The 19,867-nt window shown below is 40.8% G+C and overlaps 1 protein-coding gene across 1 annotated transcript in view; it reads left to right on the forward strand.

Annotated features, from left to right (window-relative positions):
- SYNDIG1 (synapse differentiation inducing 1) overlaps nt 1–19,867 on the forward strand; it is a 348,350-nt gene that overhangs the window by 137,581 nt on the left and 190,902 nt on the right. Inside the window, exon 3 of the mRNA XM_044291433.1 lies at nt 6,977–7,543. Within this exon, the coding sequence (XP_044147368.1) occupies nt 7,064–7,543 (480 nt within the window). The 5' untranslated portion in view covers nt 6,977–7,063. The remainder of the gene's footprint in view (nt 1–6,976; nt 7,544–19,867) is intronic.

The following is a 19,867-nucleotide window of genomic DNA, read 5'->3' on the forward strand; positions in this document are numbered from 1 at the left end:
AAGTGGAGGGTAGCAGGGTTGCAGTAAAATCAAAATGGTAATGGTTCTTTTCTTAATACATTCTAACACCTATTTAAAAAATGTAATAACAGCGGACGACACCTTTAAAATGTGTTACCGTGATTTTTCTCATGATGATATGCCTTGCATGGAGGCCATTAGGAAAATTCAAAGCTATCAGGGGCCTTTTTCCCCCATTGTCCTGTATGGAGAATGAAAGGCCTAGCATATGGTGGGAGCCTTATTTGCATTTTACATAACCTCTTGACAGTATGATGCTATTAGAAAAATCTTGTAGCATTTTTTGCGAGAACGGCTTTACAGAAATGGAATTGCAGATATTTAATAAACCAACCCTCTGTGCAAAAATAGCTAATCTGTAAATTACTCATTTAGGCAGAATGCATCCCGCTGCACACTTATTGCAAATCCCTCCTTTTGTAATGCGTAATAACCATTATTAATTCTTGACTATTAGTGGAATAAAGGATTTGAAAGGATAAAAATATCAAGTAGCATTTTACTGTATAGCAAGGTTTATGCTGTATTTAAAAATGCTAAATGGGCAACGTGTACAATGCTGGTTATTATCTAATTATGGAAAATATTTATTATACAGTCATACTGTAGCTTTTATGTATATTGAAACAGTAGTAATACTGTACATCCAAAACTAGAATTACTGATATTATATTAATGCCTTTCTCATTATTTCAGTAATTATTAATTATTTTAAGTAATTATTAGCAATAAAGTGCTAGTTTCTACTAAGTAGTGCATTGTTATAACAACATAGTAGAATATATGCATTCTGGAAAACCAATAACTTATTGCAGTTAGTATTCTAATGAGAGATTCAGGGGCAGACGTGCCATATAAGGAAGTCTTTAAAGGAAATGTCCATCCTTGAACACTATTTAGTTTTTTTTCTGTATCTAAATAATTCCATAAGTGCTCCAAATCCCTTGCATGAACAGAGTAAGGCCTCATGCCGTGCCGTATTTTGCGGGCCGCAAACCACGGATCCGCAAAAAACAAAAGCCGCTCGTGTGACCTCCGCAATTTGCGGAACGGAACGGGCGGTCCATTGTAGACATGCCTATTCTTGTCCGCAAAACGGACACAAATAGGACATGCTATATTTTTTTGGCGGGGCCTCGGAATGGAGCAACGGATGCGGACAGCACACGGAGTGCTGTCCGCATCTTTTGCGGCCCCATTGAAGTGAATGTGTCCGCATCCGAGCCACAAAAACTGCGGATCATAACTACGGTCATGTGCATGAGGCCTTAAATGATAAAGTTTTGACTTAGTACAGCTACCACCAGGGGAAGCTTACACTGTTACTGCAGGACTAAGATTTAAACTGTGTAACCCTGGACTAGGCAGTCTAAAGATCAGATTTATTAAACAGACTCATGTTGGAAGATAAATTTGGTTCGTCTTTAGATACTTTGGTCTACCTTTGTGCCACCTGTTGATTAGCTTATTTTGCTCTAAAATGTTTGTGCATTGGGGCATCATAAGTCACATATTTCCAGCAAAATTATTTCTTGTCGGACCACGCACAAGAAGGGCCTAAAATGCCTAAAGGGGTTCTGCAGTTTGTTTAAACTGATGATCAGCAGAGGTCCGACACTCGGGACCCCCGCCGATCAGCTGTTTGAGAAGGCAGCGGTACTTGAATGGAGCTTAGCCCCACCCAAACCAGTTGATACAAGTCGTGACATCACTGGGCCAGCGGTAAACAGTGAGAAGGCCCCGATGCTGCTGGAGCACCGCTGCCTTTTTAAGCAGCTGATCGGCTGGGGTCCCGGGTGTCGGACCCCTGCCGATCAGATGCTGATAAGCTATCCAGATGATGGATCATCAGTTTAAATAAACTGCAGAACCCCTTTAATAAGTGTGGTACAAAACATTCATGCTAGTTTTATGGCACAGCTTAAACCAGAATTCTTGTGCATTTAGTGTAGTTAAAGAGGATATTTGACATTTTGAAATTGACGGCCTGTCCTCAGGATAGGCCATCAACCTCTGATCAGTGGGGTTCTAACTCCAGTGAATGCTGCAGCCTCTTCCAAGGCCAGTAATGTCAAATACATCAGTCATACGGCCTAAGCTCAGCTAAGTCTCATTCATCTGAATTGGACTGCATTGCTGTAGCAAACACTGCCACTATACAAACTACGGTGCTGTGCAGAGTAAGCCACGAGGAAGACGCAGTGCTCCCCAAACATCTGATTGACAGGGGTCCTGGGACTGAGATCCCCACCACCAATGAGTCAGCGCTGTACACAAAAAAGGATTCCATATTTTTTATAAAAAGACCAATTGAAAAAAAGATTTTTAGCTCAAAATAAGTACAGTGCAATAATAATAAAACAAAATTGCCAAAGGTGTACATAGTCTTTAAGCAAGTTGACAATGACATTATCTTCTACAGACTGGAAAGAGAGCAAACAGCAGGTGGTACTATAGATTTTATTGAATAATTCAATGTCTATGCTCAATTTTTAATTACATGCAATTACCATATTTTTCGCTCTATAAGACGCACCGGCCCATAAGACGCACCTAGGTTTTAGAGGAGGACAATAAGAAAAAAATGTTTTTCATTACACATCAGGTCAGACCACCAATCAGACCCCCAATATTAATCAGACCTCATCTTACAGCACCAATCAGATCCCTAAAGTTACTAAGACCTCAGCTCCGACCCCAATGTGAATAGCCCCAAATCAGACCTCAGATGAGATCCCTATGCCTCATATCAGTCCTCCATGCCTCATATCAGCCCTCAGCCATATGTGATCAGCCCTCAGCCATATGTAATCCGCCCCCAGTCATGTGTAATCAGCCCCCAGTCATATAATCAGCCCCCGGTCATAAATTAAGCCCCCAAACATATGTAATCATCCCCCAGTCATATATATATAATCAGCCCCCAGTCATATAATCACCCCCAGCCATTATACAGCAGCCCCCAGCCATTATTCAGCAACCTCCAACCATTATTCAGCAGCCCCCCAGCCATTATTCAGCAGCCATAATGAACCACTTACCTCTCCTGCTCCTGGATGCTGCCTCTCCTCTCCTCCAGCGTGATCCTCTTTATTCTGCCTCCGCCGACAGCCGAGGACCAGAAAGCGGTGAGTGCAGAGCCTTCACCACTTTCTGGTCCTCCGGTACTAATAAGCGCTACATAATGGAAGAGCTCATCAGTATTCGCCCCCATAAGATGCAGGGGCATTTTCCCCCAGTTGGGGGCACCGTCTTATGAGCTGAAAAATACGGCAAAAAAGTATTTAGATCCAGGTGCTGGTTTAAAAAAATGGGGAATATTTTTCATGTGACAACCATTTAAGGTTTGAGGCTGGCTGCCTTGCTTTCATTGTGTTTTTGGTGTGGTTTACACTGAATATTTTCTACAGGTCATTTCTCACCAGTGTGCTACTGCAGTCTTGATGGGCCATGCACCACTGGAGGAGGCATATAATATATGAAGAGGAATAGGCCTTGTCATAATTTTAAGGCCTCCTCTGGCAGTCCATACGCCAGACTCATATCTACGTCAGCTGGTAGCTGGAGTAGATTTCAGTCATCATTTAATTCAGTTTCTCCTTTTTCAGTAACTGTCGAGGGTGGCGTAAAAATGCCAGTTGCTACTAAGTCTAGACTCAATAGCATAAATCTCCCCCTCCCCTCTTAAAGGGGGTGTCTGCTTTTTTTTTTTACTATTAATGACCTATTCTCAGAATAGTTTATCAATGTCAGATCAGCGGGGGTCCAACTCCCGGCATCCCGCCGATTAGCTGTTTAAAGTGAGCCTGCTCACCACTGAAATAGCTGCGGTGAGCAGGTAAAAGGCAGCACTCATACTGCTCTGTTTACCTGCTTGTGGAAGCAATTGCAGTGGTGAGCAGTGTAATTGCAAGTATGGCATCCCCATTCACTTCTATGGACCGACTCTGTCTGTTCAAATGAATGCTACAGAGCCATCCCATAGAAGTGAATGAGGACGCCCAAGAAGGCAGTGCTCTTCTCTTCAAACAGCTGATCAGCCGGGAGTCGGACCCCCGCCAATCTGATATTGATGATCTATCCCGAGGATAGGTCAACAATAGCAAAAAGTGGCCTGGTATTTAGTCTTTTACATAAGAGTCTCTACTTGATTTGTATTTTTGGTACAAGCTCAGTAATATAGATCAAATATATATTTTTTAAATTCTGTCCTTTAAATAGACTTACCTTTCATCAACAGGTCATCTAGAGACCAGTTTAAATATTGGGAACAAAGTATGTTCAAAGCATTTGCCATTCTTGCTTAAAATGATTGTATTTGTCCTCAGACAGAGTCATCTTTGTCTTCACTTCTGTAAATGGTTTTATACTTTTACCATGTTGTTTCCAATCATATTGCTCTGTAACGGTGATAAAAGATCTTTTGGTTTTTCTCCTGTCTTCTTTAAGAAAGTCCTTATTAATAATGTTCCCCTTTGGTTATCTGAAGAGTGGTGATTAGATCCTTCGCCACCTTTTACAGTCTTGCCTTTTTCATCTGTAACACAATCTTGCAAGTCAATTATCGTAGTAAGGTCTATATGTTCATCTTATTTTTGTGGCTTTTGAGGAATGATACTTAAATGTATTGTATATTGGGTGTCGCTAGGTCATTAAGTATAAGTGCTAAGAGTTATTCCTATTTTGCGTAATTACTGGCACACAACCAAAGGTAAAAGTGTGTAAATTCCAGTTATACTCATATTAGTAATAATTATCATTTATACTGATCTACAGTTACTACAGCATTAGTGAGTTAGTGTGTGAAGCAGAAGGGAAGCTCAGAATCTTGATTAAAAGCCATGTGCTTTCTATAGTATGTCATATAGCATTTTTCCATGTACCATTACTTGCCTAAATTCCCAAGTACTCATTACTTTCCCTCTGAAGTCTGTATTCTCTCTTAGGACTTCATTCAGCTGCATCGGAGGTTTCATTCAGGACCTCCATCACAGATTCTATCGGATAGAAAAGCAACGGAGAGAAAAGTCCTGTATGCAGGACCATGTTCTCTGCTAAAACAGCGGACTCCTATATGGAAACCAAACAAATCTCATTGTAGGCAATGGGATCTGTTTGGCTCTGTTCGTGTCATGTACCGAATCTGGCACTTGTGTTCTATTTGTTATTCTGATCCTAAAATGGAGCAGAACACTGGAAATCAATAATACTGGTGTGAACTAGACCTTAGAGCCTATTATGTGGATGCAGATTTCTTAAACTGAAATTTTAGGGGCCTATTTATTAAGATCGGTGTTTTATATAAAGCCCTGCACTGGCGGTGGATCCGCCACAGATATGTAGAGGCGCCACCCCTTCTAAATGTAAGACAGCTTCCTAGCTGTCTTATACTTAGACCATTTTCTACTCCTTAAACAGGCGTAGAAAATGGTAAATGAGATGGGCCTGCCATCCTGTCCCCCTCCCCACCCACGCCCACTCTTTTAGACCTGGCGTGAATGCGGAAAAGTCGCAGATTGTGGTGCAAAGGACCTTTGTGCCTCAATGTGCCCCAGAAATACGCCTAATATTGGTGTATTTCTGTTTAATAAATTACCCCCTTAGCTTTTATGTTTAAAGACTGTTCATCCTTTTTTTTTTTTATAACATGAGTCTACACAAGAATCCATATACAGCTTTCTACATTTTTTGCTTCCCATGGCTTCTGATATGAGATTTTTCCGTTGGAACAGAGCTAATTTTCATAATGTTTTTGTTTTCCATTGAGCATTGCCTATAAGTAGGTCTCCAAACACCAGATGGAGACTTACCAATGACCCCTAGGGAAGCTTTGAGCACCAGATTTGCAACATTTGAAGTGCGATCACATGAGTTAAGCAAGAACAGGTGTGGAGGAAATTAAAGCCCTTGTTGCTGCTCTCCACCACAGCACAAGAATACAGATGTAGTTTTCCATTTTCTGCTGGGAAATATGAGAAATTTCTGCTGTAATCTGCTGATAGTTACAAATAGCCCTGGTGTTCTGTAAATGGGCCCTTGGAAGAGCTGCAATGTGTTTTTCCCACACCTCTTCTATTACTCTAACTGCTGTTGTTAGTAAAGGGAGAATGTGCCAAATTGTTAATTCACAAACACAAGTTACGAGTGCATCCAAGGTAAACCTTGCTGCAGAGAGACAGAAGCTATGGCTGGTTAACCAGTTTACCTTCAGCAGCTGCTGAAAGGAAGGTGGCAATGTTACATGCTGGCCATTAAAGTCAATGGTATGCCATGTCATAGATAAATGGGTTGGGTCCACCAGAGCCATAGTTGCTCTTTGTCAGCAGCTCTTCTCTCTGGCTGATAGATGGTGGTTAAGAGTTGAGAATCCCTCTTCTATGATTTCCATATACCCAAACAACTCACATGTACAGGGATCATATTAGTGACATGACTCTTAATTCCTTACACTGGACCAGAAGGGACAATGTTTTCCAAAAAATGGTCTTCACTAGATATATTACTAGATATATTAGAAAAATGGAAGTGCACTATGTAAATTTAGAAAAAGAGTAACTCAGACCATTGTTCAATTAGCATAATAAAATTTGGCATTCTGATCAATTGAGCCTTGAGTGTCATCCAAACCCATGAATTAATAACTTCCATCACATAGCGAGTGAGCCATGATAGACATTGAGCAGAAATTAAATATTCAGCGTCAAATTTTCAGGATATTGAATCTGTGTTTTTCAGTTAACTTATTGAATTAATATATGGAAATACTCAGGTCATAATGAATATGGACCACAGTTGAGTGAATTATAAACTACTGTGTTGTGGGCTGCTGATTTGAATGCAGTGTGCATTATCAGGCATAATGACTAAATTACACAGACTTGCTTGATTATTCATTTTGGATGTCGCTGGCTTGCATTTCTGTTTTTCTTACATCGTTTATTTTTACTGCTTTTAGGAAAATAAAAGCCATTAGGCAAATGTGACCTGCATTTTCCTCTACAACCGGAGCTACAGAAGCAAGCAAAACACACAAGCTCGAAATATGGATGGTTTAATTGAACCGAACAGTGTGCTTATGCATAATAAAATCACAGAGGCCGGGAAAAGAAATGGCTTAATCAACACAAGAAATTTAATGGCGGAAAATAAAGATGGAATGGTCTCAGTTTATCCGACTCCTCAATATCAGAGTCATATTGTTGGAAGTATTTCTTCTCAGACTGGCATAGACAACATAAAAAATGACCCAGTTCAGCAACTCTTGGATCCTAACATGCTACAACAGACTGTGGAGTCTCACTATCGCCCCAACATCATTCTGTATTCGGAGAATGTCTTACGCTCTTGGGGCGAGACTGTCAGCACTGAGTGCTGTGAAACCACCTTTATTGAAGATAGGTCACCAACCAAAGACAGTCTTGACTACCCAGATAGCAAGTTCATTGACCTTTCCTCTGAAGATATCAAAATTCATACTCTTTCTTATGATGTAGAAGAGGAGGAAGAATTCCAAGAGTTAGAGGTTAGTTTAACCATTTGATATTGGATATAGATTTGTCCTTTACATATGCTTGTTGGGTATATCTTGATGAATAAATAAAATGAATGGGACACAATGAATATGGGTTTAGAAAGTGCCCATTCTGAGAATGATTATAGAAATATTTAGGTTTTGCAGTGAGCCCCACAGGAGCAAGTTCAGAAGATGGAATGGGTAATGGCTATGATGAAGTGTTGTGTCCTCGTGTACTCCCTCAAGGTGTTGCTCCCTGGGGATCAGCGGAGTGATAATGTATTGAAGAATGAGGCCAGAATTAAACATATAAAAGTTTTTTTTTACTAATTGCAACATAGAACTTCGAATACACAAATTACCAGCTGATTTCAAGCACAATTGTCTCTGGCACCAGTAAGTAACATGGAGGCAAGTCGGATGGCTGCACTTTAGCACTATGTAGTACTGGCCTTGTGGTAATCTGGTGATGGGTGTCTTTGCCATAATCCATCACCTAACATTAGTGTAAATGCTGATGTAGTGACTCACTATGCTGTCTTTCTCATCAAAGAACAACTTGAGAGCTTGATCAAATTAATTTTTTTTCTTGCCAACAATAGCCATCCATTCCTTACTGGAACAAACGGACAGTTAACACATATAAAATACATAATAATAATACAATACCAAACTATTTACAAAATTGTAGTACACCCAGGTCTTGGGTACTCCAGTTTTATTTTGGGAAACATGTATTTAAAGTTTTTGGGGTTTGGTTAAATCAATATTATTGCCCCAAAATAAGTCATTTTTATCATAGCATAATGTTACAAGCAGCAGAGATGTCCCTGTTTTCTTGTCATCTCCTTTCTTACATCTGATTATTTAATCTGGGTCAGCTGAACACCTTGCTCCGCTTGGTTGTTTAAGGCCTCTTTCACACGAATGTGTGTACCCCGTGGCCGTGCTGCGAACCGAAAATTGCGGTCCGGAATGCACGGGCACTGACGGTGGACCAGTCGCATGCGAATCGCGACTCCATTCACTTGAATGGGTTCCGCGATCCCTCCGTTCCGCAAAAAGATAGAACAAGTTCTATATTTTTGTGGAACGGATGAGCAGAACAGAACCTCACAGAAGCACTTCCGTTTTGTGGTTTCGTTCTGTTCCGGACCGCATCTCTGGATTTCCGGATCCATTCAAGTGAATGCGGAATGCACATGGCCGGTGCCCCGTATATTGCGGACCCGCCATATGTGGGCTGCAATATTGCCACGGGGGACACACGGTCATGTGAAACAAGCCTAAGAGGGAGTCCATGACTGGTTAGCAGTCCTTTAAATATTTCTGCTCTCTGCACTAAAGGTGGTGTGTGTAGTTTAAGCTCTGTATATTTGTATCAAGAATTTTTGTTATTCCTTAGTTCTTGTTCAGGGACTAGATTGTTCAGTGTAATTTGGTTCTTAGAGTCCTTCTAGCCCTTACCTTGCTTTCTAGTCTTGAAGTTTGATGTTTCCCTGTGGAATCTGTCTGTTTGCTGATGCTGTGTTTGCTGAATTTTTTTATTTTATTTTTTTTTTCCTCTGGGTGCTAGAGCCTTCTTGCTCTCTTGCTAGGGTCAGTATTGCAGATTAGGGTCAATTTCATCCAGTATTTATTTCTGATTACCGTCATTCATTTGCTCCCAGTTTGTATACTATTAATTGACTATCTGATATATCCTGCATCCATTTGTGCTGTCTTCCGTTTAGCAGCCTCATTTGGTTCTTGTCATCTATTGGTCAGTTGGACTTCTGTTTATTTGTTATCTACCAGTGTTGTTAAAGGGGCTATCCAAAGTCTAGCACATGTTCCTGTCACCCACGTTGCTCCTGATCCCCGCACGGCCGCTGCTGCATCTCCTCATCGCATGAATCAAAGCATCAGTCGACAGAGGAGCAGCCAGTAGCAGGCCGCGACAGGGATGAGCCTCCCTAGCATCGCTGGTGAAGCAAGGAAGGCTCTATAGTATCAATAAACATTTGGTCATTCAACCATTTTGCGTCTTTTTCTTGCTGTTTAAAACTTGACTTTTATTTTTTAGTACTTAAAAATCCAGCTTTTGCTGGCTTTTTATAACAGACACTGTACACTAAAACCTTCAGTAGGTATAGAGCAGGCAGCTAGGAATACTGATTCCTTCAGGAGTTTATATACACTCGCTGTTTATCTTTATGCACAGCAACGTTTCAATCTTTAGATACTATTGTAGCAGGTCCAGCCTATGAGCGCTCAGGCTGGCCGTATATTGCTACATTTGGATTCTATATGTACAGTGATGCACAACCTACAGCCCGCGGGCCAAATCCGGCCCGCAAAGCTGTGTCATGCGGCTCGTGCGACTCCCCGGAAAAAGTCTAAGGCATACCAATACGCCTTAGACTTCCCCCCACGTTCATCAGCACAGTGAGCGCTGTGAACGGCACAGGCAGCGCAGCGATGCTGCCTGTGCCTGAAATAACCAATAGCAAAGCTCCTTACAGCAAGGAGCTTTGTTATTGGTTGGTATAGGCGTGCGCTGGAGTGATAGAGGTTCTACAGCAGGGGAAGCCGGCGGGAGCTGAAAGGAGGAGGGGCCGGCTCCAGGGGCGGCTGTTGTCACCCCACTAGTGACTCTGCTCTCCCCTCCTTCTGTCACCTCACTAGTGACCCTGCTTCCCCCTCCTCCTGTCACCCCACTAGTGACCCTGCTTCCCCCTCCTCCTATCACCCCACTAGTGACCCTGCCCCCCCTCCTCCTGTCACCCCACTAGTGACCCTGCTCCCCCCTCCTCCTGTCACCCCACTAGTGACCCTGCTCCCCCTCCTTCTGTCACCCCACTAGTGACCCTGCTCCCCCCTCCTCCTATCACCCCACTAGTGACCCTGCTCCCCCCTCCTCCTGTCTCCCCACTAGTGACTCTGCTCTCCCCTCCTCCTGTCACCCCACTAGTGACTCTGCTCTCCCCTCCTCCTGTCACCCCACTAGTGACCCTGCCCCCCCTCCTCCTGTCACCCCACTAGTGACCCTACTTCCCCCTCCTCCTGTCTCCCCACTAGTGACCCTGCCCCCCCTCCTCCTGTCACCCCATTAGTGACCCTGCTCCCCCCTCCTCCTGTCACCCCACTAGTGACCCTGCCCCCCCCTCCTCCTGTCACCCCATTAGTGACCCTGCTCCCCCTCCTCCTGTCACCCCACTAGGGACCCTGCCCCCCTCCTCCTGTCACCCCATTAGTGACCCTGCCCCCCTCCTATCACCTCACTAGTGACCCTGCTTCCCCCTCCTCCTGTCACCCCACTAGTGACCCTGCTCCGCCCTCCTCCTGTCACCCCATTAGTAACACTGCTCCCCCCTCCTCCTGTCACCCCACTAGTGACTCTGATACCCCTCCTCCTATCACCCCACTAGTGACCCTGCTCCCCCCTCCTCCTATCACCCCACTAGTGACCCTGCTTCCCCCTTCTCCTGTCACCCCACTAGTGACCCTGCTCCCCCCTCCTGCTGTCACCCCACAGGGAAGAAGCTGAACAGACTCCACCGACTATGATGGGATCCGTTCAGTTCCCGCTCGGGATCCTGTCTTTTTACCGGACACAGAAGTGCTGCATACAAGGCATTTTTGTCTGTTCTTTCGACAGAATCTGCAACAGAGGCTCCAAACGCAGATTTGAAGGCCTACGTATTATGTATTTTAGCAATGCTCACACGTGCCCCCTCACAGTGTTTGCATTTCTTTCTGGCAAAGCTACCTGGTTCTGGCCTGTGAAATTTATACCATGTCTAGTGCGGCCCTCAGACGAAAAATGGTTGGGCACCACTGTATTAGTAGTTATTCCTATCTACTTATATGCTGCCTGCTTTCTACTGAGCCTAAATTCACACACAAAAAAGCACCCTGCCTCCCAACATGTTTCGCTGGAAAACCAGCGTCTTCAGGGGAACATGCAGGCATGTGTGTTGGGGGACCAGCTTTTATTAGCTAGGTGGATGATGACATAATGGTTAAGAGAATCTTGCAGTTTCTTACTTTCTTTATCCCCCCATTACTTTCTAATATCTGCATCTATTGGCTCACCTTTCCTCCGTGTCACTCTTGCAGTTTACGTCACTATAGCATCTCCCAGAGTCTCTCACTGGTTCGGGGAGTTCAAGCATGCGTGTCAACTTAGCGGTATTTTCCTTCTTCAGTTCGCTGTGCGCATGTGGCAGGACTTATATATATATATATATTTTAATCATAATATTAAGAATATTGACCATGCATAACATTTTCCTATTAATACTGTCCCATTCTGTTATGCTTAAGGTTTTTATTTCACTATGTTTATGATTATGTATGCACATATATAAAAGAAAAGAAAAAGAAAAGAGAAAAAGAAGGGGCGGTCCTTCACATTGCATTAGGCTTCAGAGTGAGGAGGCGTGTCTCTCAGTAATCCAATCTAATTGGTTGGCAGGAAGCTGCTGGTTACAGCAAGTGTGTATGTGACCTGAGGCAATGCAGTTTTGGCAGAGGAGCCATCTTGAGAAGATCCTCATAATGTAGGATTCAAAACAGCCGTAACTAAGGGGAAAACTCAAGGAAAACAGTGGTAAGTGAAGAAACTAAAGATAGCTTTTTTTTATTGATTTTTTTGATGAAAATATGACAGTTATCCTTTAAGTACTAAAAAAATAAAAGTGAAGTTTTAAATGGCAGCACAAGAAAAAGACACAACATGGTTAAATGACCAAATGTTTATTGATACTATAGATGTAAATGTCTTAACTTATGCTGAGAGGTCCTATTTTTCTGTTTAGCCAGGGAGGCTTGCCCCTATTGTGGCCTGCTATTGGGGGATCCTGATTAGTGTAAACCACTATGGCCTGTATAATACCGTAGGTTTACACTGTGCTATATTTTTGGATTATATTAGTGATAGCCGATTCCACATGTTCTCCCACTTTTTATTGTGGGTATGTATCTATTTTAATATGTATTTTAAGCATAAACTAATAAATATGGTAGTATGTGTTATTTATTTGCACAGTGTTGTTCTTTTAGGTAGTAAAAAGTGCCTTTGTCTCATAGTCTGAAGTCAGGGTGGTCCAACAGTGCCAGACCTCCCTGACTGCTTCGTTGATGTTCTGGCAGAACACTTGTACTGTGCTTTGCTGGATCGGTGACAGAGGAGTGTGTCTGCATATTTCTCTCTCCCCCTGCCCGACTCTGATCTATGTGATCAGTACAGCAGGAGAGAAGGGTGAGCAATCATGTACAGGACTGTGAAAAAAATTGTCCTCTAAATACTGAAGGTCTTCAAGCTGCAAGGAATATAAATAAAGCTCCATGCAACTTAAGGACCTTTGATGATGTCACCAGTATGAGTATCAGTGTACTTTGTGTGTGCACAACAGAACTGTATTTGTGTATAGCTATGCTGTGTGTATACAGCAGGGCTGTGTGTTTATGCAGGGGAACTGTGTGTACAGCAGAACTGTGTGTGCTGCATTCCTCTGTGTGCATAATGTGCGTACAGTACTGTTGTGTGTATAATATGTGTACTGCAGATATGTGTATGTATAATGTGCACTGCTGGGTGTGTATAATGTTCATACTGCAGAGTTGCATATCTATAATGTGTATAATGTGGAGCTGTGTCTGCATATTTGTATAAATGCATGATCATGGAGAGTAAAAAAGAAATACCTAAAAAATAAATTATGTAACAAAAGAAACATGGTAGGACACTTTGTAGGCAGGAGACATATTTACTTGTATACATTCCAAGAGATGACAACATGCTCCATTGCTGTTTATTTCAATGGTCAGAAGATAAAACACTAAGGTTAAAAGGGGCTATGCAAGACTACAAAGTTGTTGACCTTGGATGAAAGGCTGCCTGGAAACTTAAAGTGTCTCTGGAAAATGTTTTAATAAAGTGGCCCCATGTTGTAGATGGGTCCAAATTGACAGAAGGCAGGGTCAACACAATTTGGTGGGGCCAGCACAAAATACCGCCCCAGCAGAGCAAATTACTACAGTGCAGCACAATATACTGCCCCACCAAAACCAAACACCACATTAAATCTCAAAATAATGCCTCAGAAGAGCCAGATACCACAGTGCATCGCAAACTAATGCTCTATCAGCACAAAATACTTCTCAAAAATCTGCCCCTCTCTGGTGGCCATTGCCAGCTGCCACATTGCATCCTCCTACTCCAGTTGCCTCAGGATGGTAATACAGCTGAATTTATGAGTCACCTGCAGTCACTGGCCAAGTACATAAGCGATTGATGCCCCCAAGTATTAATTAACTGTGGAAGCTTTAGACCATTACTACTCTTGCTGCTGCCGTGAGGATGGCTCAGACGGCTCCTTCGTCACTGGCCCACCAGGAAATTTCCCTGTCGGTTCTATGGACAGTCCGCCCCTTGGTTTCGCCTCACGGCTTTATTTAAACCACCAAGGAAGGAATTTTCTGTTGTGTAAACCTGGGGTGCATTGTATAGTCTTATAGTCGAAAAAATACAGTATGTGCCAAATTTAACATAGTGACTTTAATTGTATGATAAATTTGGAGCATTTTTAGAAACTTTTGTCTAGCTACTGTATATACCGATTATTGGTTGGCTTACTTAGCGCGTTGGTTGGCTTACTTTACTTAAGCCATGCCACCTTTCCAGTAAGCCACATATTTTTCTTATAAGAAGCCATGCCCCATTGTCAAGTGAGGTGCAGACAGTATTCTAAAGCACTTAAGTGTAAAGCATATCATGTGCACCAGAATTCTGGCTTAGTTTAATTACTCCCAAAAAAATAATAATAATATTTTTTTACCCTAAAAATGCCTTCTTCTTCTTTCTTCTTCTTTCCTTCTTCTTCCTTCTTCTTCCTCCTTCTTTCTTCTTTTTTTTTTCTTCTTCTTCTTCTTCTTCTTCATCAGACGCCATTGTGTAGCATCTTGAATTTGTTTTTTTGCTCCTATGATTGAACAGAAAAACAGAAAGTAATGGTTCACTGCTCGTTACAAAAGAAAAGTTAATCATTATTAACTTATTAATTACATAAACAGTATAAGATGCAGCATAATGAAATGTCACTTTGAGTTCTCATCAGTCATCGCTTTTCTCTTGTCACACTTGTTTAACGTTCATCATTTAGAATGCCTGATTCTAACAGCAAATTTATTCCTAAAATGATGATGCAACACTAGAATTTACATGAACAAGCATCATGATAGCACTGCAAATACATTTAATGTACCTTTAGTTTTATCTTTAGTGAGCTATGATTAGAGTAGGGCCCATGTACACGACACTCGGGTGTTGTATGTCTTGGCAACTGTATCACCCTGCATGCTACCTGTGCCTTTCCATATGCAATGTCAGATCGAGTAGAAAAACGCAATTAACCCCTTAATGACGGGCCATTTTGCAATTTTGTGAGCAGGCAGATTTTTGCAAATCTGACATTTGTCACTTTATGTAGTAATAACTTTTGAATGCTTTACTTAATCAAGCCATTCTGAGACAGTTTTCTTGTGACACATTGTACTTCATGTTAGTGGTAAAATTGAGTCAATGTAAACCACCTTCATTTATAAATACATCTGAAATTTACATAACAATTTGTAAAACATGTTTAATTTTCAAAATTTGAATTTCTTTGCTTTTAAGGATAGTGATAACTCACAAAATAGTTATTACCTTACATTCCCCATATGTCTACTTTATGCTGGCATCATTTTAAAAATGTAATTTTAATTTTTTTAGGACTTCCAAAATCCACTTTTTTAAGGACCAGTTCAGTTCTGAAGTCAATTTATGGGGCTTACATAGTAGAAACCACCCATACATGACCCCATTTTAGAAATTATACTACTCAAATTATTCAAAACTGATTTGACTAACTTTGTTATCCGTTTAGGTGTTCAACAAGAATTAAAGGAAAATGGAGATGAAATTAAAAAATTTCACTTTTTTGGCAGATTTTCCATTTTAATCCTTTTTTTTTAGAATTATATTTTTGTAAAACATCAAAGGTAAACAGCCAAACAAAACTTGATGTCTATCACCTTGATTCTGCAGTTTACAGAAACATCCCACATGTGGTCGTAAACAGCTATAAACGCACACGGCAGGGCTCAGAGGGAAAGGTGCACCATATGGTTTTTGGAAGACAGATTTTGCTGGTCTGGTTTTTAGACACCATGTCACATTTGAAGCCTAATGTACCCTATAGTAGAAACTACCAAAACGTGACCCTATTTTGGAAACTAAGGTCACAGTTCTATTGATACTATTTTGGGGTACGTATGATTTTTGATTGCTCTATATTACGCTTTTTGTGATACAAGGTAACCCAAAAATGTCTGTTCTGGCACAGTTTTTATTTTTAGTTTTTTACAATGTTTATCTGACAGGTTAGATCTTGTGATATTTTTTTGAAAAAAAATAATGCTTTTCTGTCTCCAATTTCTGAAAGCCATCCTTTTTTTTTTCCTGATGATTGTCTTGTGCGGGGGCTAGTTTTTTTCCAGGAAGAGTTGACGTTTTTATTGGTATATTTTTGGGTACTTATGATTTTTTGATCATTCAATATTACACTTAATGGGGCAAGATGGTGAAAAAATTGGTTGTTTTTGCACAGTTTTTATATTATTGTTTGACGACATTGACATTAGGGGGTAGATCATGTGATATTGTGATAGGGCAGGTTGTTATGGATGCAGTGATACCGAAAGTGTCTATATTTTTATGTTATTTATTTTGGTTTTACACAATAAGAGCATTTTTGAAAAAAACTAAATCATGTTTTGTGTCTCATTTTTTTGCGGGATGAGGTGATGGTTTGATTGGTACACTTTTGGCGTACATATGACTTTTATGATCACTTTTGATACAATTTTTTGAGAAGTAAAGTGTTCAAAATTGCAATTCCATCATAGTTTTTCATTTCTTTTTTTTTTTTTTCTTTTTTTTTAAGACCGTGATGGAAAAGTAACATGGTTGTTTTATAGATCAGGTCGTTACCAATGCAGAGATACCAAACATGTGTAGTGTATTTTATTTTTTTCATTTTTAACCAATTATAAATGTGCGGATATGGGAAAAAGTTAGATTTTTTATTTATTTACAATCTTTACTTTTTACAGGTTATTGATCCAGGGAGTTATTCTGTAAATTCCCCTTGATTGGCTGACCAGGCTGTATATCAGCCTCTGAGCCAATCAGGGCAAGCCCTCCCCTCCACTTTCCCCCAATGTCTTGTGACCATCCTTGTTCTTCTTCCCTTGTGTTTTTTTCAGCTAACATGAACAGTAAAATGGCGCCGGGCAGCGTTTTTACATGATTCATACCAAGTGAGTCATAAAAGCTTTGGATTCATTTGGCGGATACATTTATGTAAAGTGTGAAACAAATCCTGTTCTATTAAAATTGTTTTGCTCATCTCTACTGCACATCATTTAGCTTGTTGCATTGATGCAGTGTAATTACATCTTCCTCTTCCATTCAGTTGGTTGGGAGCGGTAACTTTGAAGATGATGCAGATCTTGCATGATCATCAACCAGCTGATTGGCGGGGGTCCTGGGTGTCAGACCCCTACTGAGCTGATATTGATAACCTATCCTGAGAATTGGTATCAATATCAAAATCAATATCCTGACACTGCACAACCCCTTTAAGTTTAGTAAAAATTTTACATCTGATTTATGTAACAGATGCAAAATACTCAAACAAATACATAATTTCAGCTCACCCTTACATGCCACGGCTGTGCACAGAAACTCCAGACCAGGGAACAATCCAGCCAAAGTGCAAAAATGCCAAAATTCCAGCAATCAGGTCACTGTTAAAATTCCAGCATTTATTGCATCATCTTAAAATCCATTAGCTGACCAGAGAGCAAACAGTCTACGCGTTTCGACATAAAGTCTTAATCCTGACCATGCAGTTCTGAGTTTTTATTTTAAAAAAAGGGTAAATCTCTTTAAAGCGAATCTGTCACCACAATCTTGGACTATTATCTGCAATAATACATAAGTAATAGTGCTCTATAATGCAAAACACAAAGGTCACTGATCATATTCTAGCTGGAGCTGATAAGTAAGAACGTCAGATTCTCTCTGGTGTACGATTCTTCTATTTGCACAGGAAGGTCCAGGGAATTTTACTGCAATCAACAAACAGCCAAAATATAATCTATTCTAAACAAGAGAATACAGAGAACAGGCCGCCGACTTAGTGAAATACCAAAAGGACATGCACTCCATGCAAGATATTTATTGTGCTTACAAGCTAAAGAATGACATCAAGTATATAACATGAGCCAGTACCACATGCCTGACTTGAGGTTCACATTTGCTTCTTCCAGAGCATGTTTATACCTTCCGGAGGCATACATATATGTGGGGACAGTTATTAACAGATACAGTGAGGAACATAAGCATTTGAACATACTGCAATTTTGCAAGTTCTCCCACTTAGAAACCATGGAGGGGTCTGATATTCACACTGTAGGTGCATTCCCACTCTGAGAGACAGGAAATCACATTGTATGATTTTTAAAAAATGTATTTGTTTTGCACTGCTGAACATAAGTATTTGAACACCTGAGAAAATCAGTGTTAATATTTGGTACAGAAGCCTTTGTTTGCAATTACAGAGGTCAAACGTTTCCAGTGGTTCATTTGACCCACTCCACCACGCAGATCTCCTCTAGATCTGTCAGGTTTCGGGGCTGTCGCTGAGCAACACAGAGTTTCAGCTCCCTCCAAAGATGTTCTATTGGATTTAGGTCTGGAGACTGGTTAGTCCACTCCAGAACCTTGATATGCTTCTTATGGAGCCACTCCTTTGTTATCCTGGCTGTGTGCTTTGGGTCATTGTCATGTTGGAAGACTCAGCCACGACCCATCTTCAATGCTCTGACTGTGGGAAGGAGGTTGTTTCTCAAAATCTGGCTGGATTAATTTTTCCATCACATTATACACTGTTTATTTCCATGGTTACGACCACCATCAGCGGTGACCATGGTTGTACAATAAAGGTAAAAGCACTGGCCCCTCTGGTGGCCGAGACTGTGGGAGTGCACGAAGTCCAGCACTTTTTTCTATATTGTGCAAGCACAGCCACTGCTGCTGGATTGCATGGTGGTTGTAACCATGGAAACTAGAAGTGCATAATGTGTTGAAAAAGATCAAGCCAGCAAAGGAAATAATATGGACAATCATAATACATTAGTAAGTGTTTTTGTATTAATTTTGTCTACACAATAAATGCCATTTGCTGAAGTGAGACAACCCCTTGAAGTCTGTCACACAGCCTGCTAGAGGAAGCGCCAACCTTATGTAGAGTTTTGTGCTTCTACATAACTTTGGTGCTTCCTCCAGCAGCGCAGAGGGACTTAAGACCAGTATGCTGGTTTTAATAAATGTCCCCCATAGTTTCCAGAATAGATGTTTACATTCACATTAAGAGTTAAAAAGTAAAAAAAATAAAATGCAAATGCAAATAAAACATGCTTTTAAAACCTCATATAATTCAGATATTACATCCATCCCATTAAATAGTTAAAAAGACTCAAATAGCTCCATAAAGCAATTTGATCACCTGACTTTACTCTCCAATAGAAAAGAGGGAACTATACAAGACCATAAATGGATAACAACCTACATAGATCTTTTATTTAGATATTTGCCCAGAACAATAAAGAGGCATCCATAAATAAATATTAATAATAATGAATATGTGCTAACATCTAATCAAAAAATGCATCAAAACCTAAATTCTGAACTTTTGGCAATAATGTACCAACATTATAAATCTAGAATAATTCTCTTTGATTGGCTGGACCACACCTATTATGAATTATAAACTTACCTTTGAGACTTGACCTATCTCTTTTGGTGTTACTGTGCTCAATGTGAACAGTCCCTGAGATCAAGTTCTTCTGGCAATAAGTAGTACTGCAGATAAGGAATCCAGATTTATTTTCCTGCTGCCTCCATTCCCCCACAGTCAGCGTTTAAAGATGCACCGAAATACACTGTCGGGACTGCTGCACGTGCACATAGGAGTCGCCTCGATGCTGTTAGCATGGCACAACAGTCCTGACAATGTACTTTAGCACAGTTTTGAGTGCTGCCAGCAAGGGAACGGGGAAATTGGAAAAAAAATGGCAATCTGGACTCCTCATGTGCAGGACTACTCATGCATTACTACAGATTCTCTTTAAAACAGATTTTTTTTTTTTTTTCAGTATTGTGTAGTTTTTTTAAATGTGATTTTTATAATGCGAACATACAGAGACCATGAAAAGCACACTGTAATCCTAATGACATGT

Source organism: Bufo gargarizans, chromosome 4 (assembly GCF_014858855.1).
Source record: "Bufo gargarizans isolate SCDJY-AF-19 chromosome 4, ASM1485885v1, whole genome shotgun sequence".
In the NCBI taxonomy this organism is placed as follows: domain Eukaryota; kingdom Metazoa; phylum Chordata; class Amphibia; order Anura; family Bufonidae; genus Bufo; species Bufo gargarizans.